General features: G+C 45.1%; 1 protein-coding gene across 1 annotated transcript; it reads left to right on the top strand.

The window, feature by feature from the left end:
• The first annotated feature begins 222 nt into the window (after window positions 1–222).
• On the top strand, window positions 223–5,247 carry LOC144115251 (uncharacterized). The gene is made up of 6 exons (XM_077649549.1): window positions 223–486; window positions 553–696; window positions 1,597–1,644; window positions 1,715–1,759; window positions 1,833–1,890; window positions 1,976–5,247. The coding sequence occupies exons 1-6, from the start codon at window positions 285–287 to the stop codon at window positions 1,983–1,985; spliced, it is 507 nt and encodes a 168-aa protein (XP_077505675.1). The 5' UTR covers window positions 223–284; the 3' UTR covers window positions 1,986–5,247.
• Window positions 5,248–21,387: the final 16,140 nt, after the last annotated feature.

Below are 21,387 nucleotides of genomic sequence, written 5' to 3'. Positions count from 1 at the left end.
GGTGCCGACGACTACTACAACTACTACTACAATGAAGCCAACGGCTTTGTCGACCGATGTCGACGTTGTCGCGTAATAAAAACACAAAAACATGTGATAATAACAGAAAACGAAAATGAAAGTAGAATCCGCCTTTTTTCACGACGCGACTGCTCATGCGCCTATCCCCTGGCGGCGGTGTCGCGAAACATATTGGAAGTGTAAACAAACCGGCTTCCTGCGCAGTCAGCGTTGGCGGGGTGCGTTGCTGCAGCCGTCGGGCGTTCAGCGCGACGCATTTGGCGATGCCTACGACGTGTGTTGCATACGGCTGCAATGCCCGATATGTAAAGGGAAGCAAACTCGGATTTTTTCGCTTTCCGAACGCTTCCCGGGACCGCCTTCGACGCGAAGCGTGGATAAAAGCAGTTCGCCGGCTCGACGATCGTGGCCGCCATTGGGCACCGTCAAGCGCTTCAAGACTGTGTGGGAATCACTTTGAGACAGGTACGGACGAGGTACTGTGGTTAAATGCGTGTGCACTGTATCACGAATTGTTTTGTTCATGGACAGGGAGGCCTCGGATGTCACCGCGGCACCGAGACTTCGTTCCGACGCTTTTTTCTTTCTCATGCAAGAAGGCAAAACGGGCAAGTGCTGTGAGCCGCTTTCAACGCGCGATGGAGCGGACAAAAAAAAAGAAGCTACGAGAGCAAGGTGCGTTTCGTGTGTTCGCATCCATGAAGAGCTGTGCGTGGTATCGCCCGCATGGCTTTATGTGCGCCTCTCGCCCTCGTCTTTATGGACGCGCATGCTTGTTTAACCTATGTAGCGGTGTGCTGTGAAAAAATACAGTGAAATGATAGCAGAGCTTCTTTGTTGCGAGTACGCTTGTGCTTTTATAGCTCGTGTAGCTATTCGGCAGCGCTTGAGCACAAGGATTGCTTGTGATAACTGTTGCCACTTGCATGAAAACTTCGCATCGCTAGCTGAGCCGGCCACAGCTCGGGCACGCCTGCACATATAGCAAACATGACCGCCAATGCACCTATTCGTGCAGCCCGTTGTGCTTGCCTGTCCTTTTGTTTTCATGGCATGCGCACCCGTGCCTCAGCAGGCGCGGCGGCCACATATTGAACCGTGCCATCGATTAAGCGTTGAGCAGAATCGTTATGTTATAAACCTGTCCAGATATGTCACGCATATCCGTGTAATGCAGTCGAGATAGTATTAAAAAAACTGTTAGGATAGTGCTGTGGGCATTTTTCGTTTATCGTTACTGTGATCTCACTCAAAGCTTATTTCTTCAGTCGTTAAGTACTAAGATTGTCACATTAAAGTTGTGTTGGGCAGTTTACTACTTCGTAAACATGTCCCAAATATTGCATGACGCGTTGTGTGCCGACTGTCTTCCACGCTCAGTTTATTAGACTTGTGCATGGGCTTTGTGTTGTCGCATTCACTACTTGGTATCACAGCACTAGGGCCGCGGTAGGATGCGTCTGCTGCATGGGTTTCTCGGGGGTGCACGCTTCTTCCGTGACATCTTTATTCTTTCGCTGTTGTTTCCCCTCATAGCACCTTCATTATTATTGATCCAGGCCTTCATTTTTTTAGGTAGCACACCATCTGGCACTCTTGTTTCTGCAGTACAGGGCGGTGGAGGTAGGTTTAGTTGTATTAGCTTTGCAGCTATGTTAAGCTCAGTATTGTTCATGACTTTTTATTTCTCCAGATGACGACATGGTCATCGATGGTGACAGTGAAGGAGATTTGCATGGTTTGTGCTCTGTAACCAAAGTGATATTGCCTAGTTGGCAGCTTTATTAACACGTTGGGCTTTTCTTTTTTAGGTACTCAGAGCCAACAGTCTTCTGATTTATGCTGCAGCTGGCGCTTCTTCAAACAGAGGTTAGTGGTTTCTAATTTTTAAAGGGTGCAGTGGTGTGCTTTGTGCAGTTCATATAAGCTGCATGTGGTAAACTATTGCTTGCAGGCCAAAATGAGTGTGATGCTGTGCACGGCCTGCTGCTTCTGCAGACGGCAGCCACAGAGACAAGCGACATCAATGATATACAGGCGTCAGAAGAAAGGTGCCCTCAATGTAGCGCAAAACTACTTCAAGAAAACCTAGCTATTAAAAAGGAAGTACAAAAATGGAAAGTTAAATATAAAAAAACTGGAAAGGCGGACACTCTCTGTTGACAACATTGACCCAACTTCATTCAAATTCTATACTGAGCTTGCAAATAGAGGACTGTTTGATGCCTTGTACAATCATGTTCTGAATAATGCAAACATAATGCAGTACTGGGACGGTGCAGAAAAAAAAGGGAAGGAAGTAGAAGTGAACATGGAGACAAACAGCTGACAAAAAAAGAGGAGCTTTTTATGGTGCTATACAGACTGCGCACGGGAACATGTGCAAAAGAGATAGCCAGAAACTTTGGAGTTTCCAAGTCCACAGTGAGTAAGACATTTTGCACATGGGTGCACTTTCTAGACAAAGAACTGACCTCACTGAACAGCTTTCCCACACTGGAGCAGATAAAACAAAACATGCCAGAGGCATTCAGGCCGTTTCCCGAGACCAGGATTGTGCTGGATTCCACTGAAGTCAGAATTCAGAAGCCGTCTCGCTTCGGTGCTCAAAAGCAGACGTTTTCTTCTTACAAGCACTACAATACATTTAAGGCACTAATACTTATGCCAGACGGTTATGTATCATTCATTCCTGACCTCTCGGGAGGTCACGTAAGCGACACAGAAATTGTTGTTACAAGTGGTTTGCTTGAACTCTTGCAGCCAGGAGATGGAGTGATGGCTGACAAGGGCTTTCGCTTAGAAAGCAGCCTTCCTGAAGGTGTAACACTTTACATGCCTCCCTTCAAAAGAGCACCTCAGTTTTATGTTGAAGAGGTGAGAACAAATAGAAAGGTTGCGAGTGCCCGCATTCATGTAGAAAGAGTTTATAAGGCGAATCAAGGAGTTTCATTTCTTTGATAAGCCCATCCCGATAAACATGCTGGACATAGCAAGTAGTCTGTTCAGGGTTTGTGCATTGCTGTGTAACTTGCAGCCGCGTATTATGGAAGTGCGCCAATAACTACTACTTCTTTCAAGTCACATTTGGCTCGTGGGCACCTCCACTATATACATAGGGCCCTTAAATCTATGGTAAAACCTACTTTGTACCTGAAAATGCCTTTTAGGGATTGCTAGTTTCACAGTGCGCAAAACTGAAGACAGCAGAAAATATTTGATATGTTATTATGCTTATTGCAAAGGAAAGTTTTAGTTTGGTAACTTATAAATCTCTCGTTAATACTTATTGTTTTTGACACAGATAAATTTGAGAATAATCTAAGCCAATGTTTAATGTTCCAAAGCAAAAAGCAACACATCGAAGATGAGTGACACTGGTGGGGGTCCTTTAAGGAGGGCTGGCATTGCACGCACAGCATGAGTGTTTTAATAAGTAGTGTCCATCGATATAGACCCGCCATTGTTTACAAATTAGCCCGAAAAGTGCTCTGCTTGCTATTCATCCTTTGCAGGTATTTTGTAATAAGCGGTTTGTGACATCTTGCCTTGTGCAGTGGCTGCATAATTGAAAGTGTTTTTTTCACTTTTGTAGTCTGTGAAATCCATGTAATGTGTTGGGAATCTGATTCTAAGAGGCCGGATTTGAAACAATGTGAGCTATTCAGCAATATCTCAACCATGACACTGCTTGCTTTCTCTACAGAACTGCCCTGTTCCTGTATGTTCCACAGCCATTTCTACCGTTGTATTATGCCATTTTTGCTGTATAATGCTCTACTACAATTGTTGTACCTAGTTGTTTTGAACAGGCTTTTTATTTTCTCCTTTTGCATGGTAGTAGGCACTCTCAAGAGTTCATCAAGCCTTCAGTTAATGATAGACTATGAATTGCACTGTGTATTATTTTTTTCCTTGTTAAGTGCTTTCGCTCGTCCCTGCAATAGGAATATCCACAACAGTGCACCTGACAAATGTTCCCTGTTAATATTGCTGGCATATGTTGTGTGACCTGTATGATGTGCTACACCTATAGGTGTTGCGTATTATGCTGTCATTCCTTGTGCATTTTCATTTTAACCTACAACGTAAGAGTATCTTAAATAATTTTGCACGTAATGAACATTCTCTGTTAATATTGCATATTGTGTGTGCATTGCAGTATGTGCTGTACCTGCATTGTGTTGTATATTATGGGGTGGAATCGAAAACTTATGCTACTTGCATATAATGAATACAACAGGATTTTGAAAAGACATTTATTTCCCAACAGAATGTGCCCATACACTAATTCACGGTACCCATTTGCCTAAAAAAAAGCTTGCAAAAAAAACGTGTTGCTGCTCACCAACCCGCCAAGGTTTGAAATGTGTTCAAGTCATCGAACCTTGTTTTCTGGAAGCAATTATTCAGGTTCGAAAATAAAATAAATGACGGGTGGCCAGATCGGGGCTGTAAGGTGGATGGCCGGGCTCTTGGAAAGCACACTTTCACGGGAGGGCCCTTGAAATTCTAATGGCAATTCGCTGCCACCACTGAGTTGATCCCCATCAAGTTGAGCATTCATTTAAAAGTGCCAAGGGACACTGGACGATCTACCATTGGCTCCAAGGGCATTGAAGCTGCCCAGGTGATGGGTGTTGCATTATATAAAGGACATTCACTGTCATATACTCAGTGTTATACTGTTAATTTGTTTTGCAGAAAAGCTTTATCACATATCAGTATTCAAGTTCAAAATTGTGAGAGGGCGCCATGTTTAACTAACTGATGCAGACTAAGAGAGGATCCAGAAGGCTTGATACTGAAACCATGCTTTGCTAGAGAGATGACTGCAACAAAGGGCATTAAGAGATTACTGTCAGATGTTTCCTCATCTGTCCCTGTATGTTGCTATTCCTTGTGCACATTCACATCTGCATAAAGCAGTAGTCATAACAGTGCCTCTGAGAGATGTCAAGTGCTTGTTTGATACAACAAAAGTGTGGAATGGTTCAGTCGCTTTAACCCTTTCACACGCTATGTACACAATTGTGTACAAACACAATTTGCAAGTTTTTCTGGCAGTGTGCTGCACCTAGCATTGATGTCCTCGTTTCGGGTGAATTGCGCTTCTTTCATGACTAAAATAAGGTGGTTTATTGTGCGAAAAAGAGAATGGAGTTAATAACATTTCGCGCAACAGTGAGGGGGTAACACGTCGCCCGCCATTTTTATGCACACTCATGTCCCGAGTAGAAGAATCAGTTTTTTTAGCACATTTTCAAATGTAATGTACATTTTTGAAGTGGAAATTGATTTCACACTGCTTCAGGTGTTTTCCATATAGGCCACGAAGTTTGGATGTCAAGATTTCGGTTAATTATGACACTTCACACAAAATATTGCACGTCCCCATAAAAAAATTAACTGCTAATATTTGGCACCGCAATACCAACCAGCTGTCTTTCTTATCACCTGTAAATGCTATTTACATGGAAAAATATGTTTTTGAGGGAAACAGAATGGCGTGTGAAAGGGTTATACTCCAATAAAGCAAGCAGTTAATCCATATTCAATTAAGTGCATTCACTTTGCAGTGCAGGGTACAGATACTCGATGAACAATTTTTGCGCTGCCTGGAGGAACTCATTAAATCCTGCAGCATATTTTATGGTTACTGTTGCTACTTCGTCTTTGTTGCAGTAGACAATGAAGTCGCATTCGGGAATATTCAGAATATCCACTGTGATGTTCATCTGAGTTTGATATATCCACTTTGGCTTCTTTTCATTGAAGTCTTTAAATGAATTTTGCAATTGCAATGGGCACTTCACTTCAAGTACTCGAACAGTACCCATACAACATTCACAGTTAAATGTGACTACACCATCAGGTGATGCCCCAACTATAGGCACTTCCCTGAATATGGTGAGTCCCACATCTGCAACAGATGCAGTGTGGCCAGTTTTCTGAAGGTTAGATATATAGAAAGCCTTGGCCTCCACTTCTTTGCGAAGTCCCTCGTTCATGGCAGAGCTCTTGAATGTTGCTGACTGTAGGACTAGGTTGACAATCCCACGTATGTTGTGAGGCCGTGGTTCTTTGTCCAAGCTTCGTGTACGCGTTAGGCATACACGGGCTCTACTTGGCAGTGACCATGCCTCGCCTGTAGACCATCCACTGTGATGAGAGGGACTGCAGTTTTGTTTTCTCCTCGATTTGAGCAATGTCCTCTCCTGTGTAGGCTTGCTTAAGGTAAGCCAGAAATTCGGGCCCTGTAAGTTGGCGGTGCTCTTTAATTAGGCCCGTGAGGGCTGGAACACTCTGGTGTGCTGCAGCAAAGAGGAACAAACAAGAGCTGATGCAAAGTGTGCACTGTACAGCAACACAAAAATATGGATATTCTATGCGTACACACTGCTGTTTTAAGCAGAGCTTATGTACAGCCATTCTGAAATGTAAAGACCCTCAGGCGTTTTATTTTAAGTCATGTAATCGGATGGTTAAAGCTTCGCAAGAACTCCAAAGTATTGGAGGTTCAAGGACACAAGTCTTCTCGGCTTCAAGAGATTTGAACCCTTGCCAATACACGACGAGCCATAGAGTGGCTCACAAGCAATTCCCTTTGGCCGCCTCCTTCTGACAAAGCCTTCCCATATAGGCATTGCTAGCAAAATGATGCACTACTACAGATAACATTATCTGCTACTTGCTGCCCCCGTGGTTTATAAAATTTTGCATGAACAAGTAATGAGGCTAACATCTGCAGCAGGCTATACACTTCAGTTGCTTACTCAATGCTATATGTGATACTGCAACCAGACCTTGCTCTCACTGAAAAGCAAAAGGCATAAAAGTGCATGTCTGCCATGCTATCGATTCCTGAAATCTAGACAGCTGCATTTACCATGTTCGCCTCACTTTTGGGAGGTGGAGATTGAGGTAGTGCTGCATAAAAAAAAATGTACGGAAAACTTCTCTCTCACATAGGTAATATATCGCAAGAAGTTTAATGAGCAGACAAAGGAAGGGAAACAAGGGGCTCTACATGGTAGCTATATGAAAGAAGCCATCAATCACTGAAGCAAAGGAGTGCATACCAAATTTTTCTACGTATATTTTAATTTCTGTTGTCACAAGAAGTTATACTGAAGTGGCATGATATTTGTGTATAACTGTGCATAGAATAAAAGTCTGAACTTGTCTGGTTGTCACATTTTTGCTTCCATGGCGTGTAACTACACGTGCCTGAATTGCTGGGCTACCAGTCACCACATATGAATATAAACGTACCTGATATGACCTCTGCTTTGGGCTGCTCGTTTTCATTTGCTTCGAGGGAAACTGAAGGCTGAAACAAATCACCATAAATAAGAAACCCTGCTTTCTTAAAAGAAAAAAGCTAATAAGTCATGTAAATAATGGATGTTCCACTCTGCCAATCATGAAAATGAATTTCACTGTAGATTCAATCATCAACTACATCAGACTGTTAAAAGCTGGTCATGAATAATTCATCGCATGACACGTTGCAGCTTTAAGTGATGATCTGCACGAATTTTTGCAAAACCATAGGAAAGAAAACCTGTTCAATTGCTTGTTTGTTGTATCGGAGCCACAGTGTACGAGGAAAAGCATTTTGCAGCTTCCTTCTGAAGCAGCCAGCATCAGATGGCATTCCATTGGGGCAAGGGTCGTATGACCTCTTACGCTTGAAGCCTTGCCTTCCATTAGGATCGGTTGTCTTGAAAGTGATGTCACTGCGGGGCTTGGCCACTTCCATCTTTTTGGCTACAAGAAAATGGCGTGATTAGCACATTATTGTTGCACTCTGGTGACTTCTATGACTGATTACCTGAAGACGGCATAATCCAAGCACAGGGCAAATCTGTACATGTCAGCTCTGGTTCAGCAGCAGCACCAACTACAGCCAGCAGCAAACCTACTACGTGCTGGCAAGTTCCGCTTAAGCTGCAAATATATTAAGGCAGCACATTAGTCTTGAAAATACTGCTTCAGCACAAATATAATTTATAGCCTACATCAAGCACTGTTTATGGATACCATTCCTGACCGCACAAGTATACTGATGCAACAACTTATACGTTTGGTTTATAAGGTGCAAGTGTAACTGTGAGGGAGTTAATATGCTGTTTGAGGTATCCACGAAACCGCACACACTAGCATGAGTGACAGAAATTTCATTTTAAGGTTGAACACTATAGTCGATGAATGTAACAAGATTCTGCAAACGTGTGGCCTATGAGCATTTTTGCTCTGTAGTGAACTCCAAATGCCTCGGGACATGTTCAGATCTCTACCAGAAACCGTCTTTTGTTGCATGCATACAAACCACACACTCAGTAAACATAACTAGCCATATAACTTATATAGCCACAGCTATGAATCAAGCGAAAATGCACTAGAAGCAGCTGCCACTTGCGGCGGTCAGCTGGAGTGGCCTGTCAGCTACTGTAATGTAAGGAAGTTCACCTATGAACCCTTGTAGTAACCACAGCGTTTGGTTGGCATCGAGGTCAAAGCTCTTGAAAATGATAAGCATGTGGGGAACAGTACAGCTCCGGTGTACTGAACACTGGCATGAAATTGAAACCTTTGATATCTGAGCTGATGACCATATTTTCCGCATTAACTGCTATCACCTTCTTCCCTTTCCGTTTTAGTTCTCCCTCTGTCATCAATGAAAAAGACTTTTTTCTCATAGTTTACACTCGCCCCTTCTGGTTCCTCTTTCAGCGATGTGGCAAAAAAAAGTTTTTTCGTGGCTCATGCATCATCCATCGTGCCTATCCATGTCTCAACTCTGTTCTTTGTTTGTGCGCCATGCTTTCCTGCTGTGAAGCCATCGCTTACCTACGCTCACTCGCCTTGGTGGCTTTGGCGTCCGGTCGCTGATCTCAAGATCGCGGTTTCGATGCAGACCACGACAGCCGCATTTCAGTGGAGGCGAAATACAAAAGCACTAGTGTGCTGTATATGTCAGTGCACGTGAAGTAATTCCAGGTCGCATATATTAATACGGAGCCCTCCACTGCAGCGTCCCGCACAGCCCTTGTGTCAGACGTTTAAGTCCACGTATCAATATCATGCCGTGCGCTCATCGCAGGCAACGGTTTTTACAGAAACAAGCAAAGGTGCACTGCGGCGATAGCCGAGCTGTATACTGCGCCTCACGCTTCCATTTCGTTACCAAAAATGGGTTTAGGTCTGTATCCCAGTAGGGCAAAGACTGCATGAACCGGGCATATTTAAGTTATCTGCAAAAGTTTTGCAGCGCGCACATCCGTACGGACGCGCGGACTGTTGAACGAAAGAAAAATAGCCGACACTCGAGGTAAAAATGTGGCCATTTCATCAGTTCCTATATTAAAACACTGCAAACTGGAATCGCACAACAGCAAGCACATACGAGGCTGCACATTCAGTATCGCGACGACTGTATGCAGATCGGCCTCCATGCAGCTAGGCTCGGCATGATTTGATAAAGCTAAACAGCACTACCGCCAACAAATGCGAAATGATGCAAATAATGTAGATTGCAAGTTAAGCAGAAGCAAATTCCTAGTCGGCAATGACCATACGATACCAAGAAAATTCACTTACCCGGCCGGACAATGGCATTGAGCCTCGGTGATGTCCCCAGTCGTTTTCTCTGCTACGGCGTGCACGATGTAGTATCCACCTTTCATGGATGGCAGGCATATACAGCGGAAAACGCCAACCTCACTGACCGGGGATATTTCATTGAACATTATGTTCCGAATGTAGCCTTCATCTTTGAAGCGGCGGACCTTGCTCAGCTGGCGATCGCATCGCATGCTGGATGATTGGAGATACTGAAGGATTTGCTCTTCAGTGGGCACAGCAACCTGCCTCGGACTTCGCACCCAGCCATCAGTCAACCCTAAAAATCCTCCAGGTACGAGGTGCTGCCCAGGACACGCCATCATTGACTGATTCCAACAAAACGTGCTCCAGAGCGGCACTCAGTCCGGCCGGGATGGGCGCGCAGTACCTATACCAGTGAGCTTTCAGCGTTGTACGCGAGGTGGCAGCACAGGAAAATGAAAAAGGCGGATTAGGAAAGCGAAACGCTTTCGCACTCTTAAGCAGTTAGCAGTCTTAAGTGCAATCCTCAAATTTTTAAGCCAAAAGTCAACGAGCGGGTGCATTTCGAGCACATGCGCCTTTTAGTCTGTGAGGCAACACTCTGCACCTGACTAACTCGCGATTCCGCGACCTGCGCAAGCGTAGGCGCGATGGTGTCAGGTATATTGCACACGGGCATGTGAGCTTGCCTGGAAGCGAAGATGCCGATAGATCGGCCCGAGGTTTGATTTGCCGGGCTCAGGGCAGTCTCGATCCAGGTTTCTCGAGGGAGCAGGCGCGCACCTTTGCAGAGCTCAAGCAAATACCCTGTTTGAACTGTCCGCCTTACCCCCTCCCCATCCCTCTCATACGCACTCCCAACAGATCCTCTTAAGACGCCTCCAGACCCGCTCTCTGTCATACCCTCAGCTGTTATCCCACTACTGTGGCACGTCCACTGCAAGCTGCCTGTGCGGTGACCCTCACGCCACACTCTCCCACATACTTTGCGGCTGCCCTGCTGACCCTCCCCAGCAGGTACAGCACGGCATCTAGAGCTGGGAGGACTGGGAGGTCCTGCTCACGTCTGCATACCGGATATCGCAGCTTGCTGCGGTGACTCGGGCTGCCGACGTCATGTCCCGACATGACCTACCTGATGCAGATCTGGAATGCGCAGTGACCCAGGGACCCAGCAGGGTCTAAAACTCACTTTCAGAAATGAAGCTTTTATGTCTGACTGTTCGCCCATGAATACGTGCTCTTGTAAGAAGGCTTCACCGCAATATTGTACGAAGCTGCGAGGAAGCCACCCTGTGGGAGTTCACTTCCTTATGCAAAGCATTATTTGAAACGAAAACCTTCATAAAGCAGTCCTCGCGTAGGCCGGAGAATGACCTTAAAGCACTTTCAGCCCAACTACGTGGTAAAGTTATGGTGGTACAGTTATGGTGTCGAACCCTTGACCCCTGACCTCAACCCATGGCGTTTAGTTGACCTTTGGCCATTGGCATTGGGTGGCCATCGGGTCGACCTTTGACCTTGAGAACACCCGATGGGGTAATGTGAAGCCACGTGATGACATCCGACGGGGGTGTCGCAAGATTATGTGATACCACGTCATGGCCCCGTCGTAATTTGGATGAACGGCTGCCGCGAGTGTGTAGCGGAGCTGCCATGGGCGAGCCTCAGACACTTTGCAGGCGTGCTTGCTTTTCGCTGAATTCCAGGGTTAGCCAGGTTAAGCCACTGCCATTTTTTAAACAAACTTTCTTTCCTTCGTGCCACGCGGACGCCCCGTGAGTGCCGTTGACCGGGGTCACCGCGGTAGCTGCTCAAAACTAGGTTGCCTTGATAGAAGGGCGCGCAAAAGAGGTAATCTCCATTGGATTTATTTTACTTTGAATATGGAAACCGAACGATTGGGCTCACTTCTTCTTAATCATGGGAGACTACTGCTGTTGTTGTTGTAATAAGCCGCGTGGGCACACTTATTCAATTATGGCAAATAATACTGAAGTGCTGGTGCGTACAATCCCTTAAGCGTTTCACTATTGAATCCTTTCTTATCTAACGCTCAAAGTTGTCCCGGGCTAAGTTCTAAATATAGAATCTGCAATTATAAAAGCTAAACGAGAACGCCTTTGCCTCTGATACTTACGCTGCGTTCTTTACACTGCATAAAATGATTAGTTGATTTGCATATTTACCTTGACTCGTAAGTCGTGACTCGTCAGTGCAGCTAGTATAAGCTATTGGTTTTGAGGAAAGGAAAGTAAGGCGCGTAATCGGCTCCCTACATCAGCGGACACCTAAATCGCGATTTGAGTATCGATGGCAGATGCCGGGGCTAGCAAAGATCTTTTCCTTCCTTTTTACTATTATTTTATTTAAAACCACTACCACCACCAGGTGCGTGGCGATGGAGTCCAAAAAAAAATTGTGTTTGGAGAAAGGAAATGACGCAGTATCTGTCTCACATATTGGTGGACACCTGATCCAAGCCGTAAGGGGATGATATAGGAGGTCTAAGGGAAGAAAGGATGAGGTGCCATAGAGGAGGTCTCCGCAATAATTTCGACCACCTGGGGATCTTTAACGTGCATTGACATCGCAAAGCACACGGGCGCCTTAGCGTTTCGCCCCGATCGATGCGCATTCGCTGCGGTCGGATTCGAACCCGGGAACTCCGGATCAGTAGCCGAGCGCCCTGGCCACTGCGCCACCGCGGCGGGTAACCACCTAGCGCATTACGCAGCTGCTAATGTACCCCCTAAATTTCTTTATACTAAATGGCTTGCACAAAGCTACTACAGCTTCCGCTGCAAAAGCCGCCGCCGGAATGGGGCTCATGTGCCTGGCACACGAGCGCAGCATTATCAAGAGCAGCTATTGAATGTTCATTGCGGTGAGTAGAACGGTCATATCTGACGGTGGAACCCTGAGTGTCTATCGCTGCTAGTTTCCATGCTACCCGTGCGCTGACTAACTACGTTGGAGTCGGCAGCATCGCAGCCGATAATGGTAAATTCTCATTGCTTTTATTTATTTATTTATCGAGCACTGCCGGCCTCAGTGCGAGGTCTTGGGCAGGATTGGGCGCTATATGGCAGTTACAACACGTAATAATTCATTTTTGAATAAAAGAAAACAACAAAAAGCATAAAACAATACAAACAATGCATGGGCAAAATATAGATTCAAGTTAGTAGTTTACAGTACTGAAATAAGGGAACAATAATTGCAGAATGTGCAGCGGTTTGGTACAAATGTTAGAAAATTAGTGACTTTTAGTGCGATGCCGGTGGCAGATAAAAGCGAGATATCTTCCCTCTTTTCGCTGCTGCGCATTTGCGTGGTACGATATATGTATACGCTGTGCGCAGCAGTAAAGTTTTATCGAATGAGCGCTTTGTGGTGTTTCCTTACTTGTCCGTGTTTGTCTTTGCGTTGTGTTAACACGTTTTGGCGGGCTAGTTGGTTAAGCATCTTGAACAAACAGCGCGAACAAAGACGAGCACAAAAGACAAGAAAGCGAACGACACGGCGCTGCGTTGTGTCATTGTAAGCATGATTTACCAACACGCCCAGCAAGTGGTGTAAAGGAAGAGCGAAAGACGTCAGTGTACTCAACTCGCGCCCGCACGAGAACTAAACACCGTTCGCTGCAGTGATTCAAACTTTGTGGACCTATCCGTTTCGAAAAGGAAAACAGAACGAAAAAAAAAAAACGAGCGTCGGTGTCACTGTCAGCCGAGGCAGAACTCCGACCTGCGTTTATAGACAGAGGTCTCGCGTAGTCGGACGTCTTCATCGTTTCAGCATGGGCTCTGCGCGTTCTGTTTGAATGTGTCCAAATTGAGATCATGCGGGTGGATCACATTCTGGGTTGTGTTTTGCCAGCAACGGGTCGTGAGGGATGCTTCGAGGTGAGTTGCTCAAAATCGGTCCGGGAGATACGGTAGCCGTGAAGACATTCGTGACCAGATCACGATTCCGGCCGGACACGTCTTCCCCTGTTTTCAAGCGAAAGCTTTACTAGCCTAGCAGGAGCGAGCGAACTCGCCCCCCCCCCCCGATAAACATGACGTCACAACCCTGTGAAGTCACGTGACGTGGCGTCGCTGCCATAGCAACGCGACACGTGACTTCGACGCGCCGCCGAGCGAGCCTTCGCCGTCGCTGCGCCGGGGCTTTACAGTCGCGGAGCGACTGCTGCCTGACCACGTGATCTACTCGAGCCTCAGGTGGATGAAAAAAAATTAGCTGCGGTTTAACTTTTTCTGAACCTGCTATACCCTTGTCACACGAGCAGCCTTAACGGCAGTTATACCTACCTGCAGTGGCCAGACTTAACCATCGTTACCGTAAATTGAACTGCGGCGCTGCTACAAGCTCCTAAATACAGCAGCAAAAACGATCACGTGGCCTTGACGTATTCGCAGTTCTTCCTCAAGTTTAAAAACTTGTAAACATAAAAAAATAAGAGCATTCGGCTGGAGATGTAACTTAAATGTATCTATAAATAGTTTTCTTAAGTCTGAAATATATCAAAGTGTGATTGTTCTGACTTTAACGAGAAACATAAAAGCAGTCTTTAAACAGTGGTAGTTTTTGGCTTCGTAGTTATATATTTAGCCGCAAATAGCCCGAGATCCTAGAGCCGGAGTTGATTGTGTAGGCCGAACGGGCGTTTCGAGGCAACGTGCTGCACTTGCGATATTACCCTTGTGGTCCTGCGTCAATGGCACAGTGAGCGAAGTGCGCCTCGGCGAAAAGTACAGAGCGCGCTGGTGATTACCAAGTTGGTGAGACCTCACCTCTCAGCGGCCAGCTGCGTGAAAATCGATGGCACAGCGTGGGCATGATGACGATTTCATGGCTATGTTCACCATGCAGCAAGCGGCGCTTCATCAGTGTCGCATCCAGCAGTTGCGCTTACTGGAAGAAATCGACGCAGCAGAAGAGAAGCGTCAACACGCTGAAAGAATGTGTCGCCGCATCATCGCGATAGCGGCGCGGCTCTGTTCCTCGATCCGAACGTCGGTCATGGGCTTATCCGCGAGGGCAGTCTTGGTACTAGACTACGGTGCCGCACTTGCCAGACAGTGAGTTTAGGGCGCATTTCAGAGTGACCCGCACTACTTTCCGGTACCTCCTGAATTTGTGTGAGTGTATGACGCGGCAGGATACGACCATGCGACGAGGAATCCCCCTGTACAAGCGTGTGGCTATAAGCCTGTATCGTCTCGCGTCCTCTGCGGAAGAACGAACAATCGCCAATGCTTTTGGCGTAGGTCGGTCGATTGTCAACACTAAATTTCGCGAGTTTTGCGCCGTTGTTGTACGTCAGCTGGGCGCAAAATTGGTGCGCTTTCCCAAGCAAAGTGAGTTGGCAGAACACCTACGCCAGTTTACTGCTGTCACCGGCTTTCCGCAAGGTGTGGGCGCCCTCGACGGCTGTCGCATTGAGGTGTGCCCGCCAGAAGAGCACGCTGCGTATTATATTAACTATAAAGGATGGTACAGTACCATCCTTTTAGCTATCGCCGACCACAACTACAGATTTCTGTATACAAATGTTGGTTCTCCAGGAAGAAACCACGACGCCGGTGTATTTGAATGCTCAACCCTTCCCGATATTCTGGCCAGTCCTCTTTTCCAAGCTGAAGGAAAATTTGTGGCAGGAGTGACAGTGGAACCGCTTTTGCTTGCCGATCAAGCGTTCCCGTTATAGTGTCACATCATGAAGCCGTTTTCAAATCCAGGCCCACCAGGTTCACCTACTGGAGTGTTCAATTACCACTTGTGCAGCGCTAGACGCATTGTTGAAAATGCATTTGGCAGGTTAAAGGCTCGTTTCCGTCCGTATCTTACTTAAAGGACTTGAGTGGGACATAATCAATGTCAACCGAGTAATCCGCACATGTTGTGTGATATACATACACAACATTGGTGAGGAAATGTCCGACTGCTGTGATGCAAGTTGGTTTGATGAGGCACGAACTCGAGACACTGGCCGACCTCAGCCAACTTGTACCAGCAGCCGGGCCGAGCCATCAGGTGTTGCAGTACGGAATGCCCTAATGAATCACTTTGTCTCAAGCTGAACATTGTCTAAATCCTTTCACTGCAGCTATTTTCTTGGAGTGAAATGTACTGGAAGTGCTTTTTATATTTACTATGCATAGTATAATCACTTCTACCGCTTCTCCCCCTTCTATGAAATATTTTGCTCCTTGTCTCAGGGTGCTTACACTGCCAAAGTTTCACTGTGAGTCATGCTTTATTGAGTGTATAATGACACGAGAAACATAAGTTGAGAAGCAGACCTGAAAAACAGAAACTTGCATTCCATTCATTTAGTTGCCTCTTTATGTGTATATCTCTTTAAGCATTGGTGCGACTTTATTTTGTGCAACAGGCAGGCAGTGTACCATGAAGGAAGAATCACGGCTATTTCACGGATGCCAATACATTTTCACAGCCTAGCCTAATAGCTGCCAATTCAGGCTTTTTGGAAGTCTTAGCTGGTTCGGGTGGTGCTCTTATCGGAGAGAATACTTGTGCAATGTTATCTCGTGTTCATTTTGAGAAATAAAAATGATTATTTTAACATGTGATTTACAATTTACCAGGGGCGGCCTCAGCCGTCCTACACAAGCAACCGGGCTGAGCCATCAAGTGTTGCGCTTCGAAATGCCCTGACAAGTTACCTTGCCTCAAGCTGAACTTTGGTTGAATCATATTGTCATACCTGTCTTTCGATCTCATATGTAATAAATGTGCTGGCCGTGTTTTGTACTGTTGGTACAGAAAAGTAAACAATGGCACCATTTCCAGTCCTTATGAAGTATTTCGCAGCTTGTCTTTTTGAGCTTTCTGTACTGCTTTACAAAGATCATTGAGGAGTTGCAATTGATTAAGTGTACAGAATGATAGAAGAAAACAAATTCTCCTAGTAGACATAGATTAGCAGGCATATATTGCAGTCATTTACTCGGCTCTTGAGAGGGATGGTCTGCAAACTCTAGTGGTACCTTGTTGTAAACGTCTATTCCAGCACTAGCATGGCTTTTCTCTTTAACAGGCAGTGATGGCAGGCACTGCAGAATGCAGGAAGCATCAGGGTTACCTTGGCTGCCTGTATGTTTTCACAACCCAGCACGAGGCATTCACAGTGCATTCTTGGTACAGCTAGCTAAACGGCAGGTCCTTTACGTTCAAAATGTGAATTGTCTCGTGCCTTTCTGTTTTAATTTAGAGATATTGCATGTATGTATTCACCTCGTGATCTTTTAAAGAAACTTAGAACAAGGATTACCATGGTTTTTTTTGTTTGACAGGTAGTGGCGGCAGGCGCTGCAGCATGCAGGAAGCATAAGGGTTACATTGGCTGCCAGTGCGAGACATTCACAGTGCATTGTTGGTACAGCTAGCTAAACGGCAGTTCGTTTAGGTTCAAAAAGGGAAGTGTCTCGTGCCTTTCTCTATTAATGAGAGATATTGCATGTATGTATTCACCTCATGATCTTTCAAACTTAAAAAAAGGATTACCATGAATTTGTTTGTGTGACAGATAGTGGCGGCAGGCGCTGCAGCATGCAGGAAGCATAAGGGTTACATTGGCTGCCAGTGCGAGACATTCACAGCGCATTGTTGGTACAGCTAGCTAAACGGCAGTTCGTTTAGGTTCAAAAAGGGAAGTGTCTCGTGCCTTTCTGTTTTAATAAGAGATATTGCATGTATGTATTCGCCTCATGATCTTTTAAAGAAACTTAGAACAAGGATTACCATGGTTTTTTTTGTTTGACAGGTAGTGGCGGCAGGCGCTGCAGCATGCAGGAAGCATCAGGGTTACATTGGATGCCAGTATGAGACATTCACAGCGCATTGTTGGTACAGCTAGCTAAATAGCAGTTCGTTTAGTTTCAAAAAGGGAAGTGTCTCGTGCCTTTCTGTTTTAATAAGAGATATTGCATGTATGTATTCGCCTCATGATCTTTTAAAGAAACTTAGAACAAGGATTACCATGTTTTTTTTTGTTTGACAGGTAGTGGCGGCAGGCGCTGCAGCATGCAGGAAGCATCAGGGTTACATTGGATGCCAGTACGAGACATTCACAGCGCATTGTTGGTACAGCTAGCTAAACGGCAGTTCGTTTAGTTTCAAAAAGGGAAGTGTCTCGTGCCTTTCTGTTTTAATAAGAGATATTGCATGTATGTATTCGCCTCATGATCTTTTAAAGAAACTTAGAACAAGGATTACCATGGTTTTTTTTGTTTGACAGGTAGTGGCGGCAGGCGCTGCAGCATGCAGGAAGCATCAGGGTTACATTGGATGCCAGTACGAGACATTCACAGCGCATTGTTGGTACAGCTAGCTCAACGGCAGTTCGTTTAGTTTCAAAAAGGGAAGTGTCTCGTGCCTTTCTGTTTTAATAAGAGATATTGCATGTATGTATTCGCCTCATGATCTTTTAAAGAAACTTAGAACAAGGATTACCATGGTTTTTTTTGTTTGACAGGTAGTGGTGGCAGGCGCTGCAGCATGCAGGAAGCATCAGGGTTACATTGGATGCCAGTACGAGACATTCACAGCGCATTGTTGGTACAGCTAGCTAAACGGCAGTTCGTTTAGTTTCAAAAAGAGAAGTGTCTCGTGCCTTTCTGTTTTAATAAGAGATATTGCATGTATGTATTTGCCTCATGATCTTTTAAAGAAACTTAGAACAAGGATTACCATGGTTTTTTTGTTTGACAGGTAGTGGCGGCAGGCGCTGCAGCATGCAGGAAGCATCAGGGTTACATTGGATGCCAGTACGAGACATTCACAGCGCATTGGTGGTACAGCTAGCTAAACGGCAGTTCGTTTAGTTTCAAAAAGGGAAGTGTCTCGTGCCTTTCTGTTTTAATAAGAGATATTGCATGTATGTATTCGCCTCATGATCTTTTAAAGAAACTTAGAACAAGGATTACCATGGTTTTTTTTTGTGTGACAGGTAGTGGCGGCAGGCGCTGCAGCATGCAGGAAGCATCAGGGTTACATTGGCTGCCAGTACGAGACATTCACAGCGCATTGTCGGTACAGCTAGCTGAACCACAGTTCGTTCAGGTTCAAAAAGGGAAGTGTCTCGTGCCTTTCTGTTTTAATAAAAGATATTGCATGTATGTATTCACCTCATGATCTTTTAAAGAAACTTAGAACAAGGATTACCATGGTTTTTTTTGTTTGACAGGTAGTGGCGGCAGGCGCTGCAGCATGCAGGAAGCATCAGGGTTACATTGGATGCCAGTACGAGACATTCACAGCGCATTGTTGGTACAGCTAGCTAAACGGCAGTTCGTTTAGTTTCAAAAAGAGAAGTGTCTCGTGCCTTTCTGTTTTAATAAGAGATATTGCATGTATGTATTCACCTCATGATCTTTTAAAGAAACTTAGAACAAGGATTACCATGTTTTTTTTGTTTGACAGGTAGTGGCGGCAGGCGCTGCAGCATGCAGGAAGCATCAGGGTTACATTGGCTGCCAGTACGAGACATTCACAGCGCATTGTTGGTACAGCTAGCTAAACGGCAGTTCGTTTAAGTTCAAAAAGAGAAGTGTCTCGTGCCATTCTGTTTTAATAAGAGATATTGCATGTATGTATTCGCCTCATGATCTTTTAAAGAAACTTAGAACAAGGATTACCATGGTTTTTTTTGTTTGACAGGTAGTGGCGGCAGGCGCTGCAGCATGCAGGAAGCATCAGGGTTACATCGGCTGCCAGTGCGAGACATTCACAGCGCATTGTTGGTACAGCTAGCTAAACGGCAGTTCGTTTAGGTTCAAAAAGGGAAGTGTCTCGTGCCATTCTGTTTTAATAAGAGATATTGCATGTATGTATTCGCCTCATGATCTTTTAAAGAAACTTAGAACAAGGATTACCATGGTTTTTTTTGTTTGACAGGTAGTGGCGGCAGGCGCTGCAGCATGCAGGAAGCATCAGGGTTACATTGGATGCAAGTATGAGACATTCACAGCGCATTGTTGGTACAGCTAGCTAAATTGCAGTTCGTTTAGTTTCAAAAAGGGAAGTGTCTCGTGCCTTTCTGTTTTAATAAGAGATATTGCATGTATGTATTCGCCTCATGATCTTTTAAAGAAACTTAGAACAAGGATTACCATGTTTTTTTTTGTTTGACAGGTAGTGGCGGCAGGCGCTGCAGCATGCAGGAAGCATCAGGGTTACATTGGATGCCAGTACGAGACATTCACAGCGCATTGTTGGTACAGCTAGCTAAACGGCAGTTCGTTTAGTTTCAAAAAGAGAAGTGTCTCGTGCCTTTCTGTATTAATAAGAGATATTGCATGTATGTATTCGCGTCATGATCTTTTAAAGAAACTTAGAACAAGGATTACCATGGTTTTTTTTGTTTGACAGGTAGTGGCGGCAGGCGCTGCAGCATGCAGGAAGCATCAGGGTTACATTGGATGCAAGTATGAGACATTCACAGCGCATTGTTGGTACAGCTAGCTAAATGGCAGTTCGTTTGTTTTCAAAAAGGGAAGTGTCTCGTGCCTTTCTGTTTTAATAAGAGATATTGCATGTATGTATTCACCTCATGATCTTTTAAAGAAACTTAGAACAAGGATTATCATGGTTTTTTTTGTTTGACAGGTAGTGGCGGCAGGCGCTGCAGCATGCAGGAAGCATCAGGGTTACATTGGCTGCCAGTGCGAGACATTCACAGCGCATTGTTGGTACAGCTAGCTAAACGGCAGTTCGTTTAGGTTCAAAAAGGGAAGTGTCTCGTGCCATTCTGTTTTAATAAGAGATATTGCATGTATGTATTCGCCTCATGATCTTTTAAAGAAACTTAGAACAAGGATTACCATGGTTTTTTTTGTTTGACAGGTAGTGGCGGCAGGCGCTGCAGCATGCAGGAAGCATCAGGGTTACATTGGATGCAAGTATGAGACATTCACAGCGCATTGTTGGTACAGCTAGCTAAATTGCAGTTCGTTTAGTTTCAAAAAGGGAAGTGTCTCGTGCCTTTCTGTTTTAATAAGAGATATTGCATGTATGTATTCGCCTCATGATCTTTTAAAGAAACTTAGAACAAGGATTACCATGTTTTTTTTTGTTTGACAGGTAGTGGCGGCAGGCGCTGCAGCATGCAGGAAGCATCAGGGTTACATTGGATGCCAGTACGAGACATTCACAGCGCATTGTTGGTACAGCTAGCTAAACGGCAGTTCGTTTAGTTTCAAAAAGAGAAGTGTCTCGTGCCTTTCTGTATTAATAAGAGATATTGCATGTATGTATTCGCCTCATGATCTTTTAAAGAAACTTAGAACAAGGATTACCATGGTTTTTTTTCTTTGACAGGTAGTGGCGGCAGGCGCTGCAGCATGCAGGAAGCATCAGGGTTACATCGGCTGCCAGTGCGAGACATTCACAGCGCATTGTTGGTACAGCTAGCTAAACGGCAGTTCGTTTAGGTTCAAAAAGGGAAGTGTCTCGTGCCTTTCTGTTTTAATAAGAGATATTGCATGTATGTATTCGCCTCATGATCTTTTAAAGAAACTTAGAACAAGGATTACCATGGTTTTTTTTGTTTGACAGGTAGTGGCGGCAGGCGCTGCAGCATGCAGGAAGCATCAGGGTTACATTGGATGCCAGTATGAGACATTCACAGCGCATTGTTGGTACAGCTAGCTAAATGGCAGTTCGTATAGTTTCAAAAAGGGAAGTGTCTCGTGCCTTTCTGTTTTAATAAGAGATATTGCATGT

Source organism: Amblyomma americanum, chromosome 1 (genome assembly GCF_052857255.1).
Source record: "Amblyomma americanum isolate KBUSLIRL-KWMA chromosome 1, ASM5285725v1, whole genome shotgun sequence".
NCBI lineage: Eukaryota > Metazoa > Arthropoda > Arachnida > Ixodida > Ixodidae > Amblyomma > Amblyomma americanum.
This window is presented reverse-complemented; position numbering and strand designations above follow the sequence as displayed.